This window comes from Nicotiana attenuata, unplaced genomic scaffold, assembly GCF_001879085.1.
Source record: "Nicotiana attenuata strain UT unplaced genomic scaffold, NIATTr2, whole genome shotgun sequence".
Classification (NCBI taxonomy): domain Eukaryota; kingdom Viridiplantae; phylum Streptophyta; class Magnoliopsida; order Solanales; family Solanaceae; genus Nicotiana; species Nicotiana attenuata.
Genome location: NW_017671217.1, coordinates 89,762 through 117,200, shown reverse-complemented (window position 1 = coordinate 117,200; position 27,439 = coordinate 89,762). Strand labels below are relative to the sequence as shown.

Below are 27,439 nucleotides of genomic sequence, written 5' to 3'. Positions count from 1 at the left end.
ATCCCGCCCAGAAACACTTTCAGGATCATCCTCATCATGATGCCTCTTTATCGGAGGATGATCTGCAGCATGATCGTCAGTAAGGCTGGCAGGCTCGGTAGAAGTGGCCGTCGGTGTAGTAGTAACCTACAAAATAATGACATATATTAGTATATGAAATATATGACAATAAAGTAAGGATTGACTACATAAAAATAATTAAAATGTCTTACCACGGCCGCAGCGGGCTCCTGAATATACTCATCCGTCTCAGGTATGTGAGTGTCGCACCTAGTGGGCTCTGCGACGGGCGAGGATGATGGCTTAAAAAATGCTTTATATATTTATGAATAATCAATGAGATAAACACAAAAATTAAGTAATAGTAATACAAACGAATCAAATCGTGTGGAAGATCCTCAGCATCCCCCGGTGGTGAGCCATAACTAAGTCGGGCCCACTATCCACATCTCGTACAAGACGAGCATCAGCAACCGTCGATGCCTCTGGAAGGTCAGGAAAATACGCACCCTAGTCCTGTGAGGTAAAGGCCATGCCTGCGATCAACAATGGAGCTGACTGGGTCACCTGTGAAGTCCTTGGAGTAAGCCCCAGGCTAAATGACGGGATATCGCTAGGATCAGGGTGGTCACCCGGCTGATCAACTCCAACATCCTCAACAGGTGCCTCAACACCCCCTTGCTGGGGACTACCTCTTCGCCAACCCCCACCTCCTCGCCGACCACCACGACCTCATGGGACACCCCTACCTCGTGGGACAGCCCTATATCGGGGCACACCCCCGCCTCATGGCACACCTCTACCACATCGACCACGCTCAGGCTGCACTGCTGGCCCCGGATGGTACTGCTCCGGCGCCATATAATCAGCCTCGTGTGCTAAGCGCTCGCTATGCCGGGCTCGCTGCAATGTTCGGGCAGCCAAATCTGTATCCTGCCGGCCATAGTCGTGCAAAGCGGCCGCTCCCTCGCCGGCTGCAATCCCAACTGGTGGAACATATGTAGTCCAATAATCTGCACAACATGTAAATATTAATTGTGAAACGGTAATGTTAACGTTATAACTAAAATTCATTAAACGGTAATGTTACCAAATAACATACCAGCGCCTCATGCCTCCCTGCCTATGGAACGAATCAACCGCTAGCGCAATGAACGGGATTCCCAATGATAAGCCGGGTCCTACTGCAATACCAGCCGATATACGCATGCGCATCATCCATAAGATGGGCTGGAGGGGGTGGTGGAACTAGGTCATGCCGTTGGTCCCAACTCTCGATCTGTGCCTCTAGCCATGCCTCATATGCCTGCTCAACCTTCGAACGATCATCCTGCTAGTAATGAGTCCTAACCCAAGCGAGCGGTGGAGGTACATGCTGCGGTCGACCAAACTGGCGAAGGACTCGCTCGGTGGCATGATGCTCGATAATATCGAGACATACCAACGGGACAAAAGAGCTCTACATAAGTCGCCCGATCGAGAAATAATCGGGCAAACTAGCTATAAGCGCGTCGTTGTAGGGCGTCCAAATGAACTATCACGTAAAGACAGGAACCGTGAGTATACGCAACACATATAAATCCAGGCCAAGTAAACTTAAGTATAGAATTACCTGCGCGTCCTCCAGCAAATCTAACAAATCTCTGCAATACGGGAGATTATATCGAGCCTCGTACTCGCGTATCCCCGCCTCTTAACCCACCTCCTACCCAATGGGAGAAACGATGGAGGTGGTGCATCCTGAGCTATGGTGGTAGAAGTGGCTGCAATTGCAGGAACCGCTCCCAGGCCCAAACCTAATATACAATTTGGACGTAAAATTTAAGGTATATTTATATGATGTATGTGATAATGAAGAGAGTATTTGTCTATGTTTTCACCTGCAGACGCATAAATCATGCAACGTATCGCTGGGTGCCCATGTATGGTCGGCACATCTGCCGGTACAAGTAACCAAGAACAGCAGCACCCCAGCAATACTGAGGTAAATCATCTAGCAGCTCAAGATAATGAAGAAATCTCAAGCTGACTAGGTTTCCCGAAGTGTTCGGGAACAATACGCCTCCAAACATAAGCAGCAACAACGACCTCGTGTACCACCTAATATGAAGCGCCGGTGTATCATGATCAATGTCATCATGGATGGCCTCCAAATACTGCCAGATGGGCATCAACGAAATACGACTAGCCCCAACAAATACACCCTCATCCTCTGGCCGGAAACCGGTGAGCCACTGCAAAGTCTCCAGGTACTGAGCTCCCGTATAATCTCTCATGGCTCGCGGCAAAGCAATAGCAAGTCCATCAACCGGCAGCCCATAAAGGACCTCCACGTCCTGCAGCGTGATAGTGGCCTCGCCAATGGGGAAATGAAATGTGTGCGTCTCTGGTCGCCACCGCTCTATCAAAGCCGTGAGCAATTACCAATCCAACTGCAACCAGCCGATCTCAATGATCCTATAAAATCCCATATCCTGCAGGAGTTTGACTACACGGGGATGGAGCTGGCGTTCCTTAAGAAAGTCCCAGACATCGTCTATCCTCCTAAAACGTAAAGTCTGGGCCAATAACTCCCCCTCCCATATGTAGGAAGACCTATGCTCGGCCTGTAGCTATAGTAGCTCTAGGGACTGAGGTCCCGGATGCAAAGGCGGAACCTCCATGGCGACTACTGTAAATTGAACAAAATTAATTATATTATTTTTCTTTTCCACTACTTAAATATATTGCAATACCTTGAATGTTAAATTTTATTCGATATTTTTACTATATTGTTAATTAGGTTGATACATTTTCAATATTATACTTTTATTTTTTATACATTACTTTAATATGTTAGTTTTATTATTTTATATGTTTGTTAGTTATTCACCTTTTTTTAATATACACGATTTAATTATTAAATATTCACATTTTGGTTTCGGACACAATATTTGAGGCCCAGTAGCACCAATGTATCCTTAATTCTTATGTTCATGACGAGAAATTTTCCGATTATTGACTCAACATGTCTGTTATTTTATATGTGATTTTATTATTGTATATGTTAGTTTTATTCTTTAATATGTTAGTTTATTAGTGTATATCTTAGTTTTATTATTTAATATGTTAGTTTAATTACTTAATATGTTAGTTTATTATTGTATATGTTAGTTTTATTATTTGATATGTTAGTTTTATTATTTAATATGTTAGTTTTATTATTTTATGTGTTAGTTTTATTATTTAATATGTTAGCTTTATTATTAATATGTTACTTTATTATTGTATATGTTTGTTTGTTTATTATTGACTTATTTTTTACTATACTAAAATTAAATAATTAACTTTCATAACTATACAAGATTTAATTATTTAATAATCACATTTTGGTTTCGGACACAATATTTGAGGCCCGGTAGCACCAATGTATCCTGAATTCTTATGTTCTTACATTTGTTGACTATAATTGGAGATAATTTGTGTTTGAATATCAGCTTTTTGACGAATTTTTGGGAATAAGAGATACTTAAATGATTCATTTCTATAACTACAAGGATATTACGCTAAAGGGCACTACGTTTTACTACGCTAAAAGGTCACTACATTACAAATACGACGACTACATTAGGCCACAAGATACCACTACAGGAGTACTAAAGTAAAAATTTATCTAGTTTACTGGTCTTTTAGCAAATTAATAATCTAAATCGGATAAAAATAATAAATCAATTTAATCACAAAAATTACATATACCATAGTAAAAATTAACTAATTAATATTTTTTTAACAACTAATAACAATTTCTCTATTTTACAAATTTTTTTAGCACACTAATACTATAGTCCGGATAAAACATAACAAATTAGTTAAATCGCCAAACAATCACAAAATAACATAGAGCACATAAAAAACAACTAACATGCATTTTTTATACAAGTTTTAGCAAAAACTATGTCGAAATACCTCAATTTAAGGTTTTTAGAAAGTCGAAGATTTTGTGATTTTGAGCCGAAACAACCAACAACGTCCTAGATAACTCCGTAGCTAGCACGTGGGACTGAGAATCTTTACTTTATGTGGGACGGGTGGGTTCCACTCAAGCTTTTTGGGTTTAAATGGGGACAGTTAGATTTTTCAATTTGGTTGGGAGGGGGGGGACCATTTCTGTTTTGGGGAAGGGAAGCAGACGATATATTTATATATATATAGCGTCTTTTGTTAAGACGCTATAATATAACGTCTTAACAAAAGACGCTATATTTTCCCGCTTATATTAATTCAAGTATAGCGTCTTTTAAAAAGACGCTATATATATTTTGGTCACTAACTTTTTTTTTCACACATTTCGGTCATTTGAGTCCAAAAGAACCACATTTTGGTTCCGGACTCCTATATTCAGCTACTATATCATGGCACGCATGTAAAAATAGCACGGGTTAGCCACTTTTCGGACTGGTCATTCAAAAATAGCAGCGTTTGCAAAGTAATTGAAAAACAGCCATTGTTTTGCTCCAACAGGGACTGGTCCAGCATAATATACTGGAGATCGGTGCACCTGGGTATGAACTTCCAGCATATTATGCTGGAACTCCAACACGCGGAAAGTTCCAGCATAATATACTAGAGATTGGAGCACCTGTGTATGAACTTCCAGCATATTATACAGGACCGGTATATTATACTGGAACTCTAGTATATTATGCTGGAGTTCCAATATACTTATGCTGGAACTCCATTATAATATGCTGGAGTTCCAGTATACTTATGCTGGAACTCCATTATAATATACTGGAGTTTTAGTATACTTATGTTGGAACTCCACTATATTATGCTGGAGTATTTTTCGAATTTTGAACAATGTTTTCGTTCAAATTTATCTTTACATGAAAAGAGGCTACATTTTTGATTATTTTTGAAACTGTGGCTATTTTTGAATGACCACTTATAAATCTAACTATTTTTGAATTTCTCTCGCATGAAATGCAAAAAATAGTTACCAGATTTGGTTCTGTACATTCTAGAATGTTTTTAATCATTCATGCTATGTTGCTTATCTTTTCACCTTATAACCTGTACCATGCAATCTTATACCAACTTTTTTACTTTCAAAAAACTCAACATAAAGTATCTATATCCATGTCACATCCGACGCGGGCACATTAAATGAAATATCCATGCAATATAGTTGTCTGCCAATAACAACTATAACAACAAATCCAGTATAATGCCACATATAGTATAGTGTGTACGCAGCCTTACCCCTACCTTGTGGAGATAGAGAGGTTATTTTCAATAGACCATCGGCTCATAAAAACATAAGCACCACATTAAAGAAGAGAAAAAGACATTATTTTTCTCCTAGATACAAACTGCTTGTGAAGTTAACATCCAAATGGCATGTCATTTCACACGAGTAGAAGAATGTTTCATGCCTATGACACCATTATGCAAAAGGCAATAAGAAAGTTCTATACAGAGTCCAAGATGCCGCGCAAGAGTCAGGGACCTATGTATGTAACAATTAAGGTAAAATTTGTTGAGTCAAATTACTCCAAACATCTAAAAAGAATCACAAATAAGTTTGGAACAGATCTGGACATTGACATAAACAATTGAATTCAAGAAAAGAAATTGTGAGCACTCAAATTTTGTAGTATTTAACATCTCTTGAAAAACTGAATGACAGCCATATGTTTTCAGCCTCACCGTCTCGCCCTAACTTACCAAGTTTCATATGCCAATCAGGAGAGGTTTTTGAGAGAATCTTCTCAAGCATCTTACTGGCATAATCATCAACTTATCATTTATATACTGAGGTCTGATAGCCAAAGGAGCAAAGCTATACATACTTTTGCTTTTTCTGTCTCTTTCTATTTTAAGAGAACTTTTCATAATAAACTCGAGGGATTAGACGTAGGTTATAGGAGCTTATTCAAGGTATTGGCATTTCAAGGACCAACACTTGCTTTTATAGAAACCACTGGCGCACGGAAGGAACTGCGACTAATCAAATGAGAATCTAGAAACAAAACTATGACCGTGATATCGTCATGAAAATGTCGCCTCACTCCTCTATCTATCCTTTTCAGGTCCGCGTATCTCATTTCTCTTTTCTTTGCTGCTTCCTGAAGAGCAGCTTTTACGAGTTTTCTAGCAATTCCCTGTACAAATTTGTAAATGTTAGTTTTAGTAGAGAAAACAGCTGACACAGTAATTTAATGCAAGTTCCAACAGTCAGTCAATCGCTGTTCTTTGAAGTAGACAGGTCATGTATAAAACAAAACTTACATGCTCAACAGCACAAATAGTCATGATCGAATATGCAAGAATCTAGTCTTGCTGTCTAGTGAACACAGTACACAAGTATAAGCATACATGTTGACAATGGCGGAGCCAGAATTTTCACCAAGGGGTGTCAAGATTATGACTATAATCTATGTCGCGCAGATTCTCCAAAACGGCTGCCGCACCCATGTCGGATCCTCCAAAAATACACTATGTTTGGAGGATCCGATACGCACCCATCGATATTTTCGGAGAGCCCGAGCAACATAGACTATAATATGTATTGTTTTTGATAAGTAAATAAAAATAATACATATATAATTCATAATCTCAAGTTCTCTTTGTAATCATTGGTAAAGGAATGCCTGCTACTTCCTTTTCTCTTTAGGTAAAAAACCAAAAACAAGAAAGTGATATCCCTCTCCTTTCCTCTCCTCTCCTTTCTTTTCTTTTGCAAGGTCTCTGTTTCTTTTTCCCTTCATTGCAATCTAAAACATCTTTAAATGCTATTAATCTAAGGTTTAATCATGAAAGTGGCTTGTTAAACTTTTTTTTAATAGGTAAAGTTTTTAAAAATGTACCAAGATGGTACACCAGAATACAAACAACTGGTCCTTACATCCCCAAGAAATCACACAACTCTATGAACTGAGTTAAATTTTCAAAACTACTATTCCTACACCAAAGATAAAGATTCTACAAGCATCTACTCTTAATAAAAGAAACATGGGATTTTTTATTAACTTGTTAACTAATCTCATTTTTAATTTTATATATTTCTTGTTTCGTCCAAGTTTTTAAACACAGATAAATATCTCAAAGCACACAAAAAGCAGATTTACTAAAGAAATTCAGATTCCTTCCTAACTCACAGATAACACAATGCTGTATTCTCCGAGGATTGCGGAACAGGAAAAGGTCTACTAAGAGAGAGAATTAAACTAGATAAAATCGTAACAGCTACATGCAGTCATCGTAACATATCTCTCTCTCTCTCTCTCCTTCCCTCCCTCCCTCCCTCTTTCTCTCTCTCGCTCTCGTTAACAAATGAGAATGATATGATAACAAGAAAAAATAGAAGATTTGACAAACAAGGAGATTCTTACTTATCAAAAGAAATGAGGGTAATCTTACATGGTGCTCACAACTACTGACAATGTCCACGGCCTCTTGATTGCTTAGATGCTCCCATAAGCCGTCAGAAGCAAATATGAGAAACTGATCTTCTGGAAGGAGCTTCTGTACAAATATTGATGGCTCAGCTAGGAGAATGGGCTTCCGGAAGGATCCAGGAAATCGAAATTTAGGGAGCAAAGGCTCTCTGTTAAACTCTGCTCTCTTCAAATATGCATCACCAATTGATCTTGACACCTGCAAGTGCATTAAAATTTTAGCAATAATACTATCGAGTTGATATCATCTGCTTCACACAGCTCAGATAACTGTAATGAATAATCTCACGGTGAGTGATATAACATGGAACTTAAATACCTGTATAATTCCCTTAACGCGCCAAACCTTGTGCTTTAAAACTACTACATGCGGATCATCAGGATGCAGTGAACGCAGTTCCTCACGGACAGATGCCAAACTCGCATTGTGTTCAGAAGACAATTGAATTGCTTTGACCTCTTTCATAGCCCTCTCCCGTTTCCCTAACACCGCACGAGAATCTCCAGCATTTGCGATGTATAATGTCCCACTGCATATAATACCCACTAAACAGCATGATCCCGCAGAAGCAATATGGGGTTTAGTTTGCCATTGCTTTCTCACTAGAGAAAGGAACTCCTCTTCTGTTTCCAAATATGCCTTGCTTATAACATCGGCTGACATAACTTGATCCTCTGAGGTGAATTCTGCATCACATATAGCTGTCAAGTAAGTAACATATGTATCAGTAATCTTCAAACAGTATAAAAGAGTGCGTACATGTCAAAGGAGAGAGAGAATCATAAAGCTTTCTTCCCTCAAACTTTTCTTTGCTGGGGGAGGGGAAAGTGGGCAACCAGGGAGCGAGGATGATCTAATCCTAATTTACGAATAAGCCTGATGGCTTTAACAAACTTTTCTATGACAAATTACATGCAACGACAACAGCCCAATGAGATCCCACAAGTGGGGTTTGGGGAGGGTAGTGTATACGCAGACCTTACCCCTACTCCGGAGGAGTAGAGAGGCTGTTTCCGGTTAATGACAAAGTACATGAGCGAAGAAAATCATACATGTACATTGGTGCTATATGTGTAGATGTGAAAAGCATCGGCATACAGCAGTGTGCTTGTAGTGGGTGGTCTTCAAATTAATTTGGAGAACAAATGGGTGATGTGACAAGCACAATAATGGAGGTATTGTTTAGTTGGGTTTTCAGAAGTAGGAATAGAAGACCATCAAAATAGGATTCCCCCCCCCCCCCCCCAAAACCCAAGCGCTTATGTGGGTAGTTTGGAAGGAGAGAAATAAAAAAGGCATTTGACGCGGTTGAAAATGATTTTATGTATTTGAGGAATAGCCTCTAATCTCTGGTTTCCTTTTGGTGCACCCTCGAGTTCCCAGTTTGTATAGATAATTGGATGAGCTTTGTATAGAACATTGTTTTACTGTAGGTTCTCTACTTTCTGGCATACAGCTTGTACATGTGCATTTCGCCAACATGAAATTATTTACCTTATAAAAGAATTATACGAGAGAAGAGATCTACTATCGGAGGACGGAGGATGCCCTCTCATACAAGCAAACTCTAGAATTTAATCTAAAGTCCAGTTTATAGATGTGTTGCACTCAAAGTCCATAAGCGGGAGGCTACAAGGCATTTTAGGAAGTGCCTTCCATTCAGTTTTCTCCTCTTTACATATTCATGTGCTAGAACTTTAAGATTTTTTAACGTTGTTGTCCTTATACCGGATGGTGAGAACACAAGTTTTCCAGTATAGGATTAGATGTTAATGCTCCTGCTGCACCTGAAGAAGCAGCGGTGTAGCATCCCTGGGAGGTAGGGGCGTAGGTCGGGTAGAGGCCATGGTCAAGGTAGGAATTGAGGGAATGGCGCAGCAAGAGCTAAGGCTCCCAGAGCTGCTAAGCAGGAGGAGCTAGTTCTCAAGGAGTAGCAGGTGCCAATTGCTCTGATTCCGGCAGTTTTACCAGAGGGGCTTCAGGAGCGTCTCCTAGGGTGGATCAGGTCATTAAGCAATTGCCCTGAAATGCAGCTGATCAAGCAGAGAGAGTCTGAGGTTGGCTCAAGGAGGGGATAGAAATGCCAGGCCTAACAGGCATTGAGGGGGGTGTGTTGTAGTGATGTGCGAGCTATTGAGCATGTAACTTAAGGTTGGCTCAAGGAGGGGATAGAAATGCCAGGCCTAACAGGCATTGAGGGGGTGCGTTGTAACTTACCATTTCTAAAGTAAACGCTATGATGACCCTCATCAGTTTGTGGATGACATCCATAAGGCATTAGCGGTGGTGCGTTGCAGTAATGTGCGAGCTATTGATCTTGTAACTTACCAGCTGAGGCAGAGATGTTACCTATTCATGGGCTACCACCTTCTCCACCAGTCCCCTTGCAGGGCTTTTACCTTTGACCTGGGATGAGTTCGCTACAACTTTTAGATTTCTGCCTATGGTTTTTTTTTTTTTTTTTGGAGTAAGATTTTTGCCTATGGATCTTAAACCAAACCAAAGGGACTTGTCATGCTTCATAATAGACCTCAATTCTCCCTAGGTCATACAACATAGAGTCGTCATGAAGGCTTCACATTTAGTAATACAATATTTGCGGACAAGGAACATGTAAGATCTACATTGCTGACCCTAACACCATGAGCATCGTCTCTAATGCAAGGTTTATGTCTTTCATTAATTTCTTTCCAATCAGGTACATATAAAGGAAAAACAATCCAGATCTTTCTCGGGCTTTTGGCTAAGATCAAGTGTAGTAAAGGAACGAACAATCCTTAATCTAATCCATACGGATATATATCATCTTAAAAGGAAATTATTGCTAACAACATTAATTGACCCGTCTAAAATTCATCAGAACCTTATAGATGTTGGCAGCAATGGCTATTAAAATTCGATCTTTCCTCTGTTATAATTGTTCCTTGCAGCAAGTTTATTGGAAAAGCTGAACAAAAATCTTACGAAGGCCTTTTAGTACTGAAACGAAGACCCAAATTCAGCATTTCCCCATCTTTGGACAAGGAATCTAAGATCAGATATTTATTCATAGTTGAACACTTGAACCTCACACAATTCGCTTCATCTCTAATCAAACATCCACTATTTCCTCTATCAATCCTTTCTTCAGGTGATTTAGAAAGGAAAGGACATTCTTCTATCAAGTAATTCATATGGCCAGGATACAGAGCTGACTTTAGTTCTCTGTCACAACTTGCAAACAGCCAAACACACACCTAAAGGGGAGTAATTCCCAACAAGAGAGAGATGCCACATGTCCCAAATCAATCATAGCCTTGAACGCATCAGAAATTACCAGAGAGCTATCCTAAGTGTAATATTAGTATCTTTTTTTATATAATCAGAACCAGAATCCTGCTTCTACAAGTTCTCTTTCAGTAAGGGCATTTTAAACAAGAATGATAGCATAGTGAAAGCATTTGACCTAATCCTTCATCATAAATGACAAGAAGAACTTACTCTTTAATCTTATCCAAAAAACAATGAAGTTAACTACAGTGTTTTATCAAATGTGAAAAGCATTAAAAAAAAAAGGCAAAGTTTGTTGGAACTTGGAACTTTCAACAACAACAGACCCAGTATATTCCCACAGGTGAGGTCCGAGGAGGGTAGTGTGGGACTTTACCCTAGGGGTGGGCATAATACCGGCCGAACCATGAATTTCGGTTTTTCGGTTTCGTTTTAATCGGTTATTCGCTCGGTGTGCGGTTTTTAAATTATTAAATTTCGGTATTCGGTGCGGTTTACGGTTTTGGTGTTCCGGTTTTCGGTTAAACCGAAAAACCAAAATTTTGGGATGCAATTGTAATAAACCTCCAGAAGTTGTTCTCGTTGAGCTCTTTGATAATTCCAAGCAACTAGTAAGAGATGCAATTGTAGACAATTTCATGACCAATAATAGTTAGTCCGGTACTCGACTTGGTGGTGTGATTGTTGACATGTATAGTGACAAAATGATAGAAGTAGCAACTGAACTTGGTTTACCGAGCTACGTATTCTTCACTTCTAGTGTTGCTTTGCTTGGCCTCATGTTTTATGCACAGACGCTTAAAGATGATCACGATCGTGACATCTCCGATTTAAGGATTCGGACACGTTACTGCCCATTTCGACTTACTTAAATCCTCTTCCCGCTAAGGTTTTGCCAAGTGCCATGCTGGATAAAGATGGTCGTTTGCATCTACCACTGTCTACTGCTCGAATGATACGACAAGCAAAAGGGATCATAGTTAATACTTTCTTAGAGCTTGAGCCACATCCAATTAAATCTCTGGGTAATGAAAATGGGGTTCCGCCTTTATACCCAGTTAGGCCTATAATCAACTTGAATCAAGAACTTTGAAAACCGAACCTTGAAAAAATCGTTAATAACCGAAAAACTAAACCGGAAATAACCGAACCGAACCTTGAAAAAACCGCATCGAACCGTAAATACTTTGGTTTGATTTGGTTATTAATATTACAAAACTGATAAACCGAAACGTACTTTCATAATAACCAACCGAACCAACCGACGCCCACCCCTACTTTACCCCAACCTAGCAAAGGTAGAGAGATTGTTTCCAATAGACCCTGGGCTCAGAAAGGGTGAGAAAAGAAGAAGAAGGAAAAGAAGGAGGGGGAGGAGGAGAAAAGGATAGAAAAGGAAGACAGACGAAAAAGAGGGAGAAAAAGAATAAGTAGTACTCCCTCTGTTCCAGTTTATGTGAACCTATTTCCTTTTTGGTCTGTTCCAAAAAGAATGACCCCTTTCTAAATTTGGTAACAATTTAGCTTAAACTTACAATTTTACCCTTAATGAGAAACTTTTATTACCATACAAATACTCTGGGCCCTTTTTTGACTTGTTTAAGACCACAAATTCCAAAAGTCTTCATTTTTTCTTAAGCTCCGTGCCCAGTCAAACAGTTCACATAAATTGGAATGGAGGGAGTACCAAATAGTAACAACATGGAGTACAATACCTGAGGCGAACTAAATCACATGACGTAATAAAGATCTAAGAATATGAAGGAGCATGAGTGCTACTAAAACTACTGGTAGGAAAATGAGAAACTTTCAACTACCTACTAACATTCTACCCTAATACTCGACCTCCACACTCTCCTATCAAGGGTCATGTCATCAGTAAGCTAAGCAGCGTCATGTCCTACCTAATCACCTCTCCCCAGTACTTCTTTGGCCTACTCGACCTTTCTCAAACCCGCCATGGCCAACCTCTCACACCTCCTAACGAGAGCATCAATGCTTCTCCTCTTAACGTACCCGAACCATCTCATCCTCGACTCCCGCATCTTGTCCTCCACGGAGGCCACTCCCACTTTGCCCCGAACAACTTCATTCCTAATCTTATCTCTCCTGGTACACCCACACATCTATCTCAACATCCTCATTTCTGCTTCTTTCATCTTTGCATATGGGAGTTCTTGACTGGCCAACACTCATCCCCATACAGCATAGTAGGTCGAATCACCACTCGGTAAAATTTACCCTTAAGTCTTGGCGACACATTCTTATCACATAAAACACCAGATGCGAGCCTCCATTTCATCCATCCCGCTCTAATGCGATGTGCGACATCTTCGTCAATCTCCTCATTACCTTGGACAATAGCCCAGAGATACTTGAAACTACCTCTCTTGGGATAACTTGAGCATCAAGCTGAACATCCACGTCTGTTTCATGAGTCCTGTCATTGAATTTGCACTCCAAGTGTTCTGTTTTGGTCCTGCTCAACTTGAAACCTTTAGACTCCTCTGTCTTCAAACCTCCAATCGCATTAACCCCGTCTCGCGTCTCGTCGATCAACACTATATCATCAGCAAATAGCATGAACCAAGGCACCTCCCCTTAGATGTGTCAAGTCAGCATGTCCATCGCCAAGACCAATAAAAACGGGCTAAGAGTCGATCCCTAGTGCAGCCCCATCACAACAGGGAAGTGCTCCGAGTCACCTTCCACAATCTATCACCCGAGTCTTAGCACCATCATACATATTCTTAATCACCCCAGTGTACGCTGCCGGAACGCCGCTAACCTCCAAAAACCTCCATAGAACCTCCCTCGGAACTCTATCGTACACTTTTTCAGCACATAGTGCAAATAAAGCATGCTTCACTGAAGAAAAGGGTGTGCGTACATGTGTCTTTTGACGCCCTATTCAAGAGCCCCTGGCCACTAAGGCACACACATTAGCACCTTGGTGTTGCTCGGACCCTTCAAAATCCCTACCGCATCCATGCCGATCCAACACAATTTAGGTGTAGGTGTGGGTGTGGGTGAAAATCCACACAAAATTTGGTCAACTTGCCTTGGGTCCTTTGACTACATCTGTGACCAAGAAGTACTGATCGGTTATTTGGTTTGACTTTTGGGTTTATGTCATATATATAGTTATAGAACGCTTTGTTATTACACGAGATATCTTATGAATAAAATATTAGGTGTTTAAATTTTATTAATTTTAGTTCAATAACTTGTATTGATCGTCATAATAATAGTTATTGGCTGTATTACAGCACCCCTATGCGCATTCAGATCCATACCCTTGAATCCTAAAAAATATGTGATGAAGAATCCAATATCGGGTACCCGCACCCAGTTTGAGGCTCCGATCAACATAGAATGAAGCACATTCTAAATCCCGCGAAGCACTCAACCTATACACCTAGATTTAGTGTCTAACCACACTAAACAACACATTTTTTTGATAAGATGCAACAAAACATTTAACAAAGATTTAATACACTAGGAAAGAGCTACATAATTGGGAATACATGTGTGTCATATATGAGTGTGCATGTACAGAATAGTCATCACAGTACCTAGAGTACGTAAGTAGAAGATAAGTCATGTTTCAGAAGCGCATATATGTAAGTCACAAATGAAATGCCACAGATACCGTAGATCTTTAAAGCATAGGAAAGAAGAAAAAGCATACTCTTAACGTTCTTGAACAGGCGGTCATTTATAAACCGGGCAGCTTCTGCACCTGCATGGCCATCATATATTCCCACAAAGGTGCCCTGGAGACCTGTGTTGACCGAACTCATCGGCCCCGATTCAAGCTGACTGTGATCCTCCAGTGTATTATTCGCTTGAATTACAGCCATCGAGAACTCCCCATTAACATGGTGCCCCGAATCTTTATACCACCACAATCCATCAACACTGCCGTCCGGGTCTCGGTCTCCTCCTCTACTATTGCTATTTTCACCTTCATTATCTATAGAAGGCTTCCAACAAGGGTAAACAAACTTTTTCCATGTAGTTGTCACCATCTCTTTGCATGTTACTGTTATTATGACTCACCCAAATGATCGAGCAATTGAGTACTTGCCAAACCAAGATTACTACAAAATCCTAACCCCAGTTTTATAAAGCTTGCCAAAAGTTCCAGACTTTGCGTATATATCAAGCAATGCAACAACCCAAATGATACAGCAATCAAATACCTATGTTGTAAATCTTGTGAAAAGTTCCAAGAAATGCATACCATTAATCCGCATACCAAGAAAGCATTAGCTACCTAAATAAATGATATACCCAAAGCCTGCATTACAGAGATAATAAATAAGCAATTGAGACTAAAAAGATAATGGGGTTTCAAGATTATGCACAATATAGAGACCAACCTATGCAAGCACAATTAATCTGCATACCTACATAAACAAGAACAATCTAAACAATGATGTACCCAAAAACTGCATTAAATTGAACGATTTAAGACTAAAACAAATAATACGTATTTTAATTTTCAAGATTATTATACATAGAATATAGAAATCAAATACAGAAAAGAATTGCACATTCAAATATCAAAATTGGATATTACATTGAATACCTTTGTACCAGAGATGCCCAATTGAGGTGGCAATGGAAGACCAAGACCCCTTTATTAGATTTTGATTATTAAAATAAAAAGAATGGATTTTCTCTTGCGACGAAAGAGAAAAATTGTTTCTTTACAATGGGGAAAAGGGTGATAGACAGAGAGAGGGAGGGGGTGGGGGTGTTGAGGAGAAAAAATGGGGTTGGGGTTGGGGGGCTGGGGGTGGGGTGGAGTGTTCTTTTGGTTTTTCTTTGTTGTAAAGAAGCTGATGCACAAAAACTAAAAAGAAAAAAAAAAAGTAATTGGGTTTTTTGACTTCCCTTTTCGGTTAAAATATCATGGTATAGCCAGTTTTCACACTGGTCAATGAAAAATAGCCAGCGTTTATCAAGTCAATGAAAAATAGCCACTATTTTGTTGCAACAGGGACCGGTCCAGTATAATATACGGGAGTTCTGGTGCATTTGTGTACGAATTCCAGCATATTATGCTGGACCGGTATACTTTGCTAACTCCTGTAAAATTTACGGGAGACTAGAGCACCAGTGCTCCAAACTCCAGTATATTATACTGGACAATTATACTTGCTGGAACTCCCGTAAAATTTGCGGGAGTTCCAGCATAATTATGCTTGAACTCCCGTAAAATTTACGGGAGTTCCAGCATAGTTATCCTGGAACTCCCGTAAAATTTACGGGAGTTCAAGCATACTTATGCTGGAACTCCCGTAAAATTTGCGGGCGTATTTTTCCGGATTTTGAACAGTGTTTTCGCTCAGATTTAAAGTGGCTAAATTTCGATGACTTTTGAAACTTGGCTATTTTTCAACGACCAGTGGTAAATCTGGCTATTTTTGAATTTCTCCCCCCTTTTCGCCCTGCATATTGGACTTTCCGTTTAGCGTTTGGACTGGAAAGCAATTTAGCCCACAGACTTCGATGAACATAGTAGGCTTTTAACATATTTGACCAACAACAACCACCATGTAAAATTTCACAATTGGGGTCTGGAGAGGATAGTGTGTATGCAGACCTTACACCTATCATAAAAGAGTAGAAAGGTTGTTTCCGACAGACCCCCGACTCAAGAAGACGAAAAAAGATAATATATCAATACCATCAACAGAAACTATAGACACGGCTATTATTTTCCATGGCAGTTATATTGTATAAAAACCCCAATATTCACAACATTCACTTATAGCTTTGTAACAATGGCGCGAATTTTGTGTGCACACATGTCACGACCCAAACAGAAAGGCCGCGATGGGCACCCGGTGCCTTACTCAACCGAGTACCAACGTAACATATCTTTCTTATCATACTATCATGGGTAAATGAGCTAGAAAACCCGTCATGAGATAACAAGAATAAAACATAAGGGGATACTCAATATATGATGACCCAACATTACTTATATATGTGAGATACAGGCCTATAAGGTCGACATGACCATTTGTAAACTCAAAACATAGGCCGACAAGGCCATACAAGTATCCATACACCTGACATCTGTCTACAAGCCTCTAAGAGTACATAAAATCATAAAGGTTGGGACACGGCCCCGCCATACCAATCAATACCTATCCAAAGCATACTGACCAAATAGGCAACACCGGAGCAAGTGGAGTGCACCAACACTTCCGCTGAGCTGATAGCCTACTTGGAGGACTGTCAACCTATCAATCGGGACCTGCGGGCATGAAACGCAGCATCCCCAGGCAAAAGGGACGTCAGTACGAATAAAGTATTGAGTATGTAAGGCAGGAAAGCATAAACAAGAACAGTAATGTAAAGAGAGATAGAGGAGATACAACCTGTAACATCTGAGTGCCTCTGAGCTACTGACATGAAATGCATAATGCATATATATACATAAGCTTTTAAAAACATGCGCCTCTGTGGGCATCATCATTATCATATCATACCCGGCCTCAAAGAAAACTCGGTAAAAACGTACCCGGCCATCATAAGGCTCGGTAGAATCGTACCCGGCCACGTGGAGCTCGGTAAACCCAACTAATCAGTGGTTGCACAATAGGTGCCATACCTGGCCGGCTATAGCGCGGCTCGGTAGAGTAAAGTAGATACATATATAATGCATGCTGGACTCATGGAGTCACGTTCTAAACCTTTTGGAGTGACATAAGGTCATTGCACCATCGATTAACACTATGGACATCATACCGTCAATATGAACTTCACTAGGACTCAACGATCATATATACTTTCTTGGAATAACTTTGTAAGGAAAGAATAACATGGCCAACCTTAGTTGCTAGGAGTAGATTCATTATGAAATAGCGTATCGTTTATGTTCGTTTCACTTTAGATCATGCCAAAAGAACGAAGGAAGAGCCTTAACATACCTTAAACATGTTGAGTCCTTAATACCTTCCAAGCAACTCTTCAAACAAGTCAACTCGATCTATCATAGCATAAGGAGATTCAAAATCAGTGTTGAACAAAGGCTAAGTCTGTAACTTAAGCTAGTAACTCGTCTACGTAAATTCGGGCAGCATCTCCCTTGTAACAAGGGACTCCTCCAATACCATATACCAACAACAACAGCCAGGGAAGTCCAGCAACCTATAAATATCAATAACAAGACACCATATAACAACAACAAGTCACAACTACTTCACGACGAGCGGCAAGCTCCGATTGGAATCCGTATAACCCATATCACCCCTTATAGACTTCTTACATTAATTTAACAGTATCATTAACATGATAATGAAGTCATTCATCAATGATTCTATCCTTATACCATATATTTATAACAAAGGAAACAATCCTCAACTCCAGTTATCTTCAATTAGTAGCTTTATTCACTAGTTCATGTCTACTCCATCCATTTAACTTAATCAACATCAAGATAACCTTAAGCACATGCAAGAACACAATACACACAACTCCTATAGTAACTTCAAGTCGAAATCCAAGTTATATTCAGCTCACAACAACCCTCAATAGCAATACAACACCATAGAAGTGACTTAAGCTAATCCAAGTACTATCTTGTAGTTTATCATCCTAACAACTTAACCAACATACAAGCAAGCTTAAGCACAATTAGTAGGTTGTTATACTCACCTCAGAAAGCAGCAACAACTTAGAATTTCATCCAAATACAGCCCACAACAATCCTCAATGACAACACAACCTCAAAGAGGTGTTGTTCTTCACTAGAACTAAGTTTTGATGTTGAAATATGGTGTAATCACTTTGGAATCACTTCAAACCCTTGTGGTATATGTTTAGGAGGGTTAGGAGAAGTTTGGAGACGAAGTTTAGTTGAAAAATGAGCAAAAATAGGCGTCCAAATCGTTTATAAATTGAAGTAGGTCAACCACCGCCTAAGTGGGTCCCATTGGGAGCTGCTTGCGCGGTCTCGCAAAAACACGAATATCTCTCTACTCCGATGTCGTATTGACAACCAGTTTAATGCGTTGGAAAATAGACTTGTATATCTTCGATTGGCAGGTAGATCATCCCCTAATTCGAAGTATATTGGGAGAAAAGCTCAGTTACATTTGACCTAATTTTCAACACATTTATGAATGGAACTTGTGATGACCTTTGCTAACTTTTGTTCCATAACTCGTTTGACTTAAAAACATAACACACGACTATCATACGACTACAATAACTCATAACTTAACCTCCTCATCATGTTAATCACCCTAGTCTCACCCCAAAAGAATATGTTATAACATTCCAAACTTGTCGATTTTCGACGAAACTTATTTTCTTCAATTCGTTTAGTGACTAAGCTTTTCAACCCTTTTGGTACTTGTTATTCATGATCTTAAATATTTGTAACCTCCAAGGTAACATGATTAACTTACTTTATTTGCTTCCAAATATAATCTCATTTTCGAGCTTACATCAATGACTTACGACGTACTCTCACATATGAAAACTTGGGGTGTAACAACACACATATATTATATGTGTATAAGATGTCAATATTCATTTATATATCAATCGATGAAGCTATCAAAATCTCTATTACAAGTTATGTTTTAATACAACAACAACATACTCAGTATTATCCCACACCGTGGGATTTGGGGAGGGTGTGTATACGCAGACCTTACCCCTACCTTGTGAGGATAGAGAGGATGTTTCCAATAGACCTCAGCTCAGGAAAGCATAAGCACCACATTAATGAAAATATAGACAAGAAAGGGCAGCACCAAAAAGCCATAAAAAGCATAATAAAAATAACAAGATAGTAAGGTGATCAACAATGAAAGAAAATAGCGGTTAGTCATAAAATCCTACTACCAACAGAAATCGAGATTGCGTGTCAATACTACTGTTATGAACACCCTAGACTACCTACTCTACTACCGTAATCCTCAACCTTCATACCATCCTATCAAGGGTCATGTCCTCGGTCAGCTAAAGTTGCGTCATGTCTTGCCTAATCACCTCTCCCCACCTCTTCTTTGGCCTACATCTACCTCTCCGTAGGCCCTCCAATGTCAACCTCTCACACCTTCTCACCGGGGCATCTGTGCTCCTCCTCCTCACATGACCAAACCACCTAAGTCGTGCTTCCTGCATCTTGTCCTCAATAGCGGTCACACCCACCTTGTCGCGAATAACCTCATTTCTGATCCTATCTAACCTGGTGTGCCCGCAACCATCTCAACATCCTCATCTCTTCTACCTTCATCTTCTGGACATGAGCGATCTTGACTAGCCAACACTCAGCGCCATAAAACATCGTTAGTCTGACCACCACTCTGTAGAACTTACCTTTAAGTTTCAGTGGCACCTTCTTATCACGCAAAACACCATAAGCGAGTCTCTATTTTATCTATCCCGCCCCAATACGATGCGTGATATCTTCATCAATCTCCCCATCCCTTTGAATAATAGACCCAAGGTACTTAAAACTTCCTCTCCTAGGGATGACCTGCGAGTCCAGCCTCACCTCCCCTTCCCCTCCTAGAGTCTCGCCACTGAACTTACACTCCAAGTATTATGTCTTGATCCTGCTCAACTTGAAACCTTTAGACTCCAGGGTCTGCCTCCATACCTCTAATTACGCATTCACACCATCTCGTGTCTCATCAATCAATACAATATCATCTACAAATAGCATGTACCACGGCACCTCCCCTTGGATGTGGCGTGTCAGTACGTCCATCGCCATAGCAAAAAAAAGGGCTGCGTGCCGACCCCTGATGCAACCCCGTCATAATCGAGAAATGGTCGGAGTCCCCACTCACCGTCCTTACTTGGGTCTTTGCTCCATTATACATGTCCTTAATCAACCTAACATAGGCAACAGGTACACCTCTAGTCTCCAAACATCTCTACAAAACCTCTCTCGACTTTATCGTACGCATTTTCTAAGTCGATGAACACCATATGCAAGTCCTTCTTTCTCTCCCTGTACTGCTCCATCAATCTCCTAACAAGGTGGATGGCTTCTATAGTCGAACGCACCGGCATAAACCCAAACTGGTTCTCAGAAATAGACACACTCCTCCTCATCCTTAGCTCTACCACTCTCTCCCAGACTTTCATAATATGGTTAAGCAGCTTGATACCCCGATAGTTATTGCACTTTTGGATATCACCCTTGTTCTTGTATACATAAACCATCGTGCTTCACCTCTACTCTTTGGGCATCTTCTTCGTTCTAAAAATGACATTAAATAACCTAGTGAGCCACTCCAAGCCTGTCTTGCCCTCACTCTTCCAAAACTCCACCGGGATTTCATTTGGCCTGGTCGTTTTGCCCCTCTTCATCTTACGCATAGCCCCCTTAACTTCATTAACTCTAATCCGACTACAATACCCAAAGTCACAACGACTCCCGGAGAGTTCTAAATCACCCAGTAGAATGCTCATGTCCCCCTCCTCGTTCAAGAGACTATGGAAGTAGGTCTGTCATCTCCGACGGATAAGCCCCTCATCCAACAAAACTCTACCTTCTTCGTCCTTGATGCACTTCACTTGGTCCAAGTCATGTGCCTTCCTTTCTCGCACCTTGACTAACCTAAACAACCTCTTATCCCTACCTCAGCCCTCGAGTTCATCATACAAACGACTAAGAGTTATCATCTTGGCTGTCGTAACTACTAGCTTTGCCTCTTTCTTAGCCAACTTATAATGCTCCCTATTCGCCCTCTTCTCCTCCTCGTCTACGCTTTCCACTAGCTTCAGATACGCTGCTTTCTTGGTTTCCACTTTTCCTTGCACCTCTCCATTCCACCACCAGTCTCCCTTGTGACCACCAGAGTAACCCTTTGAAACCCCTAATACCACTCTCGCGGCTTCCATAATGCACTGCGTAATTGTGGTCCACATAGCACTTGCGTCCCCACCACTCTTCCAAGCCCCCATAGTCAACAACTTGACCCCCAAATCCTGTGCTTTAGCTTCCATCAAGGCTCCCGACTTGATCCTATGTTGGTTATACATTTCCTTCTTCCTCCTCTTCCTCGTGATCTCAAGGTTCATAACCAGGACCTATGAAAGGTAGAGAGGTTCTCACTCGGGATGACCTTACAATCCGTGCAAAGACCTCTATTGGACTTCCTGCAGAGTAATAATCAATCTGAGTCTCAGTCACCGAACTCCGGAAGGTGACCAAGTGCTCCCTCTTCTTCGGGAAACTCGAGTTTTCTATCACCAAATCAAATGCTCTAGCAAAGTCCAGCAGAGACGTTCCTCTTCCGTTTCTATCACCAAAACCAAAGCCAACATGCACATCATTATACCCCCTAGACATCGCTCCAATATGGCCGTTAAAATCCCCTCCTATGAAAAGATTCTCGGTATGCGGGATACTACGCGCCATCTCATCCAAATCCTCCCAGAAATGCCTCTTGACTTCCTCATCCAAGCCAACTTGGGGTGCGTACGCACTGATTATGTTCAAAGTAACACCTCCAACAACTAGCTTAATAGTTATCAGCCTGTCATTCACCCTCCTAACCTCCACCACTAGTTCACGGAGGTCCTTATCAACCAAGATACCTACCATGTTCCTGCCCCCCACCCTCCCAGAATACCATAGTTTGAACTTGTCTACATCCCTCGCTTTATCTCCTACCCACCTAGTCTCCTATACACAAGCTCTATTAATTTTCCTTATCTCGAGAATCTTTGCTAACTCTACAGTTTTTCCAGTCAAAGTTATGCACTACCATTGTTAGGTTTATATTAAATTCCTTCATGTCTGTCCACTTCTTTATTAATCACCTTTTGATCCAATTTCTTTATTAATTATTTTACTCTAAAAAAAGAAGAAAGAAAAGGATGCAAAGCGAAGCTAGCTTGTGACAGGGGTCAATTTCATTTGTCAGAAAATAATAATGTGTAAATAAGGCGAAAATAATTTTTTTATTGTATATAACTTATTGAATCCCCTTGACATATGTGAAGATTCTGATTTAATGGCAAAAGCCGCAAGTTTAAATGCTAAGTTTGATATTTAATATTTGTTTGGAGTTGCTTGTATGAATTTCTGACTCTACAATGAACATGAATGAAGTAGCAGACCAAGTCAACAGCCTCGTAACTTTAATCCAATATTAACGAATTCCGCCTTACTGTCATGTCCTTAGTCTTTGACTAAGTACACGTGCGGCACTTGACAACTCGCTCACGATTTTTCAGAACTTTCTCACGTTCTTGCTATGACAAGTCAGCCTTATTACACTAAAGATCACTAAGGAAATGTTAGAACATAGGAGAATTGTGAAAGTGAGCCTTTGTATTAGAGAGAACTTGATTGTTTTGCTTGGTGAGCTACAAATGAATATCCCTCTTTATATAGTAGTCTCCTAGGGGCTAGTGAGTAAATAATAATTATCACACAAGGCCCTTATGTTTTACAAGTAAGTCCTCTAGAATTTTCTACATAGCTAAAATCTTGTAAGGACTTTCCTAGCAATTCCATAGGGTTCTAAGGTCTTCAATGAGAAATCTCCATATTTCTCTAGAACCTTCCCACTTGTGCTAGTCTATTTGATATGTAAGCTTTCCATATGAAAAAAATATATGCCAAGTGGCACCTACGTGGCATGATGATGTGGCGGTCCATGACATTATAATTGTATTTTTTATACCTTTTGATTATATTATCTTGCCAGTACTCTCTCTTGGCTTAACGCAAAAATGCGGAGGAAGTGAGTAGTGCATTGCCAGAGCAAAGTTCATCAACAGCAAAGGACTACCATGAGTCTCTACCAGCACCGTTCATTGGCGTAGAGGAGCTAAAAAAACTGGTATTTGTATAAGGTAGTTATTGGAGAGTTTGTGGCAACTCTTTGTTACTTTACATTGGAGCGATGATCAAAATTAGATATATGAGTGATTAAGTCATGTTTGATGATCCTTGTAGTGGAGTTGGTTTAGCGGCATACTTTTCATTCTTGTCTACTGCACTGCTGGCATTTTTGGTGAGTTTCTCCTTTTTGTTCAGATAGGGATGGCAAATGATCGGCTTGGATCAAACTTAGATGAGTCAAATTGGGTCAATCAAATAAATACGTCATGATCCGATTGTTCATAAGTTACTTGGATCAATGTAAATTGGGTTATGAAAAAAATGGATTGGCTCAAATAATAGGTCATAATCTAACTCGTCCATTGATAAGCTATGCGTCTTTTGTTTGATGATTTGACAAAATTCATAAGGGAAATAGATAAAGAACCCGATACAATTAGTTCCCTTGCGTTCAGAGTAACTAGTCAGATGTATGTTTCAATTCTCAATGAAATCAGATAAGGGAACAGGGAACAAATATGGATCAGTTCCCCTGGTCGTTGTGTAGTCAACTCTACAGTTGTAAAGCAGTTGCATTGTACCATTTGGCAGGTTGTTGCACTGTACCATCTAGCAGCAATACAGCAGCACAACTGTAGCTTGCTAAGGCCAAACTAAAGAACACTTTATTGCATCATCCTTGATGACATCACACAAACATATTATCAACATGAGGCAAGGGATTTCATCTCCCCAACACTTGCAAATCCTAAAATCATATTCTCTCAAGTGCTAGCCACCGCCTCTCTCAAGAACAAAGTTACTACAACCTCAAGGACTAGATCCAAAGATTGAAGATATCTTAAGTCCTTAGGTATGTTGAGTCTTTCTTATTTTGTTCTTCATTTGTAATCCTACACTACTTTCAAGAAGTGTCTTTGTAGGACAGATTTAAACCACTGTTTGGTTTAGTTTCTTGACTATAGTTAGTCAAGGTTTGTTGCTTTATAATATAGTTATTGCACAGGGCTTACAATAGAGTTATTGTAAGGGGTAAGGGATTAAGAGTTTAATTCCTAGATTGCAATAGGTTGTAATCTGAAGTTTGCTTAATCTAGTGAAGTTGAAATCCTACTATGGTAGGTCGTGGTTTTTAATCCCTTGAGCAAGGAGTTTTCCACGTAAATATCGCATGTTCTTTATTTACTGCCGATTTATTGTGGGAACAGATAGAGAAGCTGGTTCCCTATACTATTTGGTTTTACAGTTTGTTGCTTACCATGAAACTGATAGAGAACCTGGTTCTCTATACAGTTTGGTGGACTCTTAGTTTCCATCAATTGGTATCAGAGCAGGTTCTTTCTATAAGACTAACACCTAGAAAGGATCTACATGGCTGCTCCATCAAATTTTGAAGAAGGTCAATCAACCTACAGACCATCAAGATTTCAAGAAATAGTTCATAAAAATGGAGGCATTCCCAAGAAGGGCGGCTCTTGCAGAAACACTAAAGGATGTAATTACTGTCACAAGTGCAGAAATCCAGGACATTTTATCAAAGATTGTCCTCTCCACAAGTAGGACCATTACAAACACAATGTTGACAAGATCGTTAAGAGTAACTCGGCCTCCAATAGGAGGTTCAAGAGAAGAGATGCCACTGATAATATTGTGAAGAAAGCTTTGGCTGCCTGGGGAGATTCCTCTAGTGAATCTGAGGGTTATGATGAACAAGGAGACACCTCCATGATGGCAGTTGAAAGCAAAGCTGCAGAATATGATTCCATATTTGCATTGATGGCAAAATCTGATGAGGATGACGATGAGGTATACTTTCTAGATGTTCAAAGAAATTTGAAGTCTTATTCTAAAAAGAAGCTGGTATCTTTAGCTAATATTTTAATTGATGCTTATCACAACCTCATTAGTGATAAAAATATCTTAACTGAGGAAATCGGAGAGTCTGGTGGTTGTAGTTGTAGATTTGAAGGAAACAGTGGAAGAAACAAAGAAAGAAAATATCCTCTTAAAAAATTCAATGGAAAAATTCATGAACTCCTCTAAAGGAAAGGAAGTGGAAAGTGAGGCACACCTTAAGCTTGAAAATGAACTCAAAAGTGTAGAATTGAGTCTTGTTGTTGAACATGAAAAGAATAGACAACTTCAAGAAGATTTAAGCAGGGTTAAGGGGAAACAGGCAAGGAATCGGGTTCCACAAGGAAAAAGCCCCCTATAACCCACAAAGAAAGTATGTTACTGCGCCTGATAATTGGCTTTGTACTCACCGTGGTAAGATTGGTCATTACAAAGATTCATGTAAAGCAAAGTTTCAGTCCCAACAGAAAAACAAATTTTTTGTTGAAAAAGTTTCTACTACTAAGGAACATGATTCTCTGAAAAAGAAATATGTGATGCCTGCATGGACAAAAAAGAAATTCGCCCCTTCCCTCATTTGTGTAGGCAGTAGTGAAAGGAAGCAGTCGAAAATGGTACATGGATAGTGGCTGCTCTAAAACACATGACTGAAAGTATGGATGATTTCCTTTCACTCAAAGCCCTGCAAAGTGGGAGTGTGTCCTTTGAAAATAGAAAAAAGGGATATATTCTAGGAGTTGAAAAAATTTGGGAAAACACTCACTCACTCAATTGAAAGTGTATTATGTGAATGGCTTGAAATATATCCTATTGAGTGTCTCTCAAATATGCGACAAAGGAAACAAAATGGAGTTCTTGTCAAAGTCTTGCACTGTCACCGATCTAATAACTGTCTGAGTGTCGTTGATGATGATGCTGAACTATGGCACAGAAGATTGGGACATGCAAGCTTTATTCTGTTGAACAAACTGATCAAGAAGGACCTGGTTCGTGGGTTGCCGAAGTCAAATTTCAAAGATCACAAGGTGTGTGATGTATGTGCGCAAGAGAAGCAAGTCAGGTCCTTATTCAACCCAAAGAAGGAAGTGAGAACATCAAGGACACTGGATCTTCTTCATATGGATCTGTGTGAACCTATGAGGATGCCCAGCATAGGAGAAAAGAAGTACATCTTTGTTATTGTTAATGACTATTCAAAGATTCACATGATAAGAATGATCAAGATGGAGAGTATTCAAAGGTTCCTGGAGAGGTCATTAATATGGAAAATGGGAAGGCAGATCTGATGAGTCAGGTCAATGAGTCTAGTGAAGAAGATGTAACAGAACCTCTAGCTGATTCGGAGGAACCTGGTCCCTCTATCACAGCGACTAAAGCAAAAAATAGAGTTGATGATGTTGTGCAAGGCATACCTGATGCTGAGAAGAGAAGTGGTACTCACACTTCCATGGATGCCAAGATGGGTCTCACACGCTGGAACCTGGTCCTTCTCACCCTGAGACTCAGGTGTCTAACTGAAAGCACAAAAGCTCACATCCTCTCCTAAATGTCATCACTCCTCTAGATTCAGGAATTCATACTAGATCAAAGACAAGAAACATGTTTGCTTTCTCAACTTCCTTGTCTCAAACTGAGCCGAGAAACATCAAGTATTCATTGAAAAATGCTGACTGGATTGCTTCCATGCAAGAGGAGCTCCATCAATTTGAGAGGAGCAACGTGTGGAACCTGGTTCCTCTACCCTCATATAGAACTATTATTGGAACTAGGTGGGCATTTAGAAACAAGCTTGATGAATTTGATAATACAATAAGAAATAAAGCCAAGCTGGTGATCCAAGGACTTAATCAAGAAGAGGAGTTGATTATGATGAAACTTTTGCTCCAGTTGCAAGAATGGAAGCCATCGGAATTTTCATTGCTTTTGCGTCTCATATGGAATTCAAATTGTTCCAAATGGATGTTAAGAGTGCATTTCTGAATGGGTATTTGAATGAGGATGTTCTTGTCAAACAACCACCTGGTTTTGAATGCC

The 27,439-nt window shown here is 40.0% G+C and overlaps 3 protein-coding genes across 7 annotated transcripts; all 3 read right to left on the bottom strand.

Moving 5' to 3' along the window:
• Positions 1-1,895: 1,895 nt before the first annotated feature.
• LOC109206758 (serine/threonine-protein phosphatase 7 long form homolog) lies at positions 1,896-5,758 on the bottom strand. The gene is made up of 3 exons (XM_019369614.1): positions 5,707-5,758; positions 2,061-2,401; positions 1,896-1,979 (listed from the first exon to the last, which is right to left on the bottom strand). Exons 1-3 carry the CDS (start codon positions 5,756-5,758, stop codon positions 1,896-1,898), a joined length of 477 nt encoding a protein of 158 aa, XP_019225159.1.
• LOC109206767 (probable protein phosphatase 2C 38) lies at positions 5,504-15,493 on the bottom strand. Of its 5 annotated transcripts, none has more exons than XM_019369625.1 (6): positions 15,296-15,493; positions 15,096-15,122; positions 14,402-15,013; positions 7,759-8,141; positions 7,402-7,638; positions 5,504-6,143 (listed from the first exon to the last, which is right to left on the bottom strand). In XM_019369625.1, the coding sequence occupies exons 3-6, from the start codon at positions 14,739-14,741 to the stop codon at positions 5,931-5,933; spliced, it is 1,173 nt and encodes a 390-aa protein (XP_019225170.1). In that variant the 5' UTR covers positions 14,742-15,013; positions 15,096-15,122; positions 15,296-15,493; the 3' UTR covers positions 5,504-5,930. The 5 variants fall into 5 exon arrangements, with proteins under 5 accessions (XP_019225170.1, XP_019225169.1, XP_019225167.1 ...); XM_019369624.1 differs by having other exon boundaries at positions 15,096-15,141; positions 15,305-15,493; XM_019369622.1 differs by having other exon boundaries at positions 15,305-15,493.
• Positions 15,494-21,336: 5,843 nt separating this feature from the next.
• On the bottom strand, positions 21,337-22,303 carry LOC109206757. Its single transcript, XM_019369613.1, has 2 exons — positions 21,842-22,303; positions 21,337-21,786 (listed from the first exon to the last, which is right to left on the bottom strand). The coding sequence occupies exons 1-2, from the start codon at positions 22,301-22,303 to the stop codon at positions 21,337-21,339; spliced, it is 912 nt and encodes a 303-aa protein (XP_019225158.1).
• Positions 22,304-27,439: the final 5,136 nt, after the last annotated feature.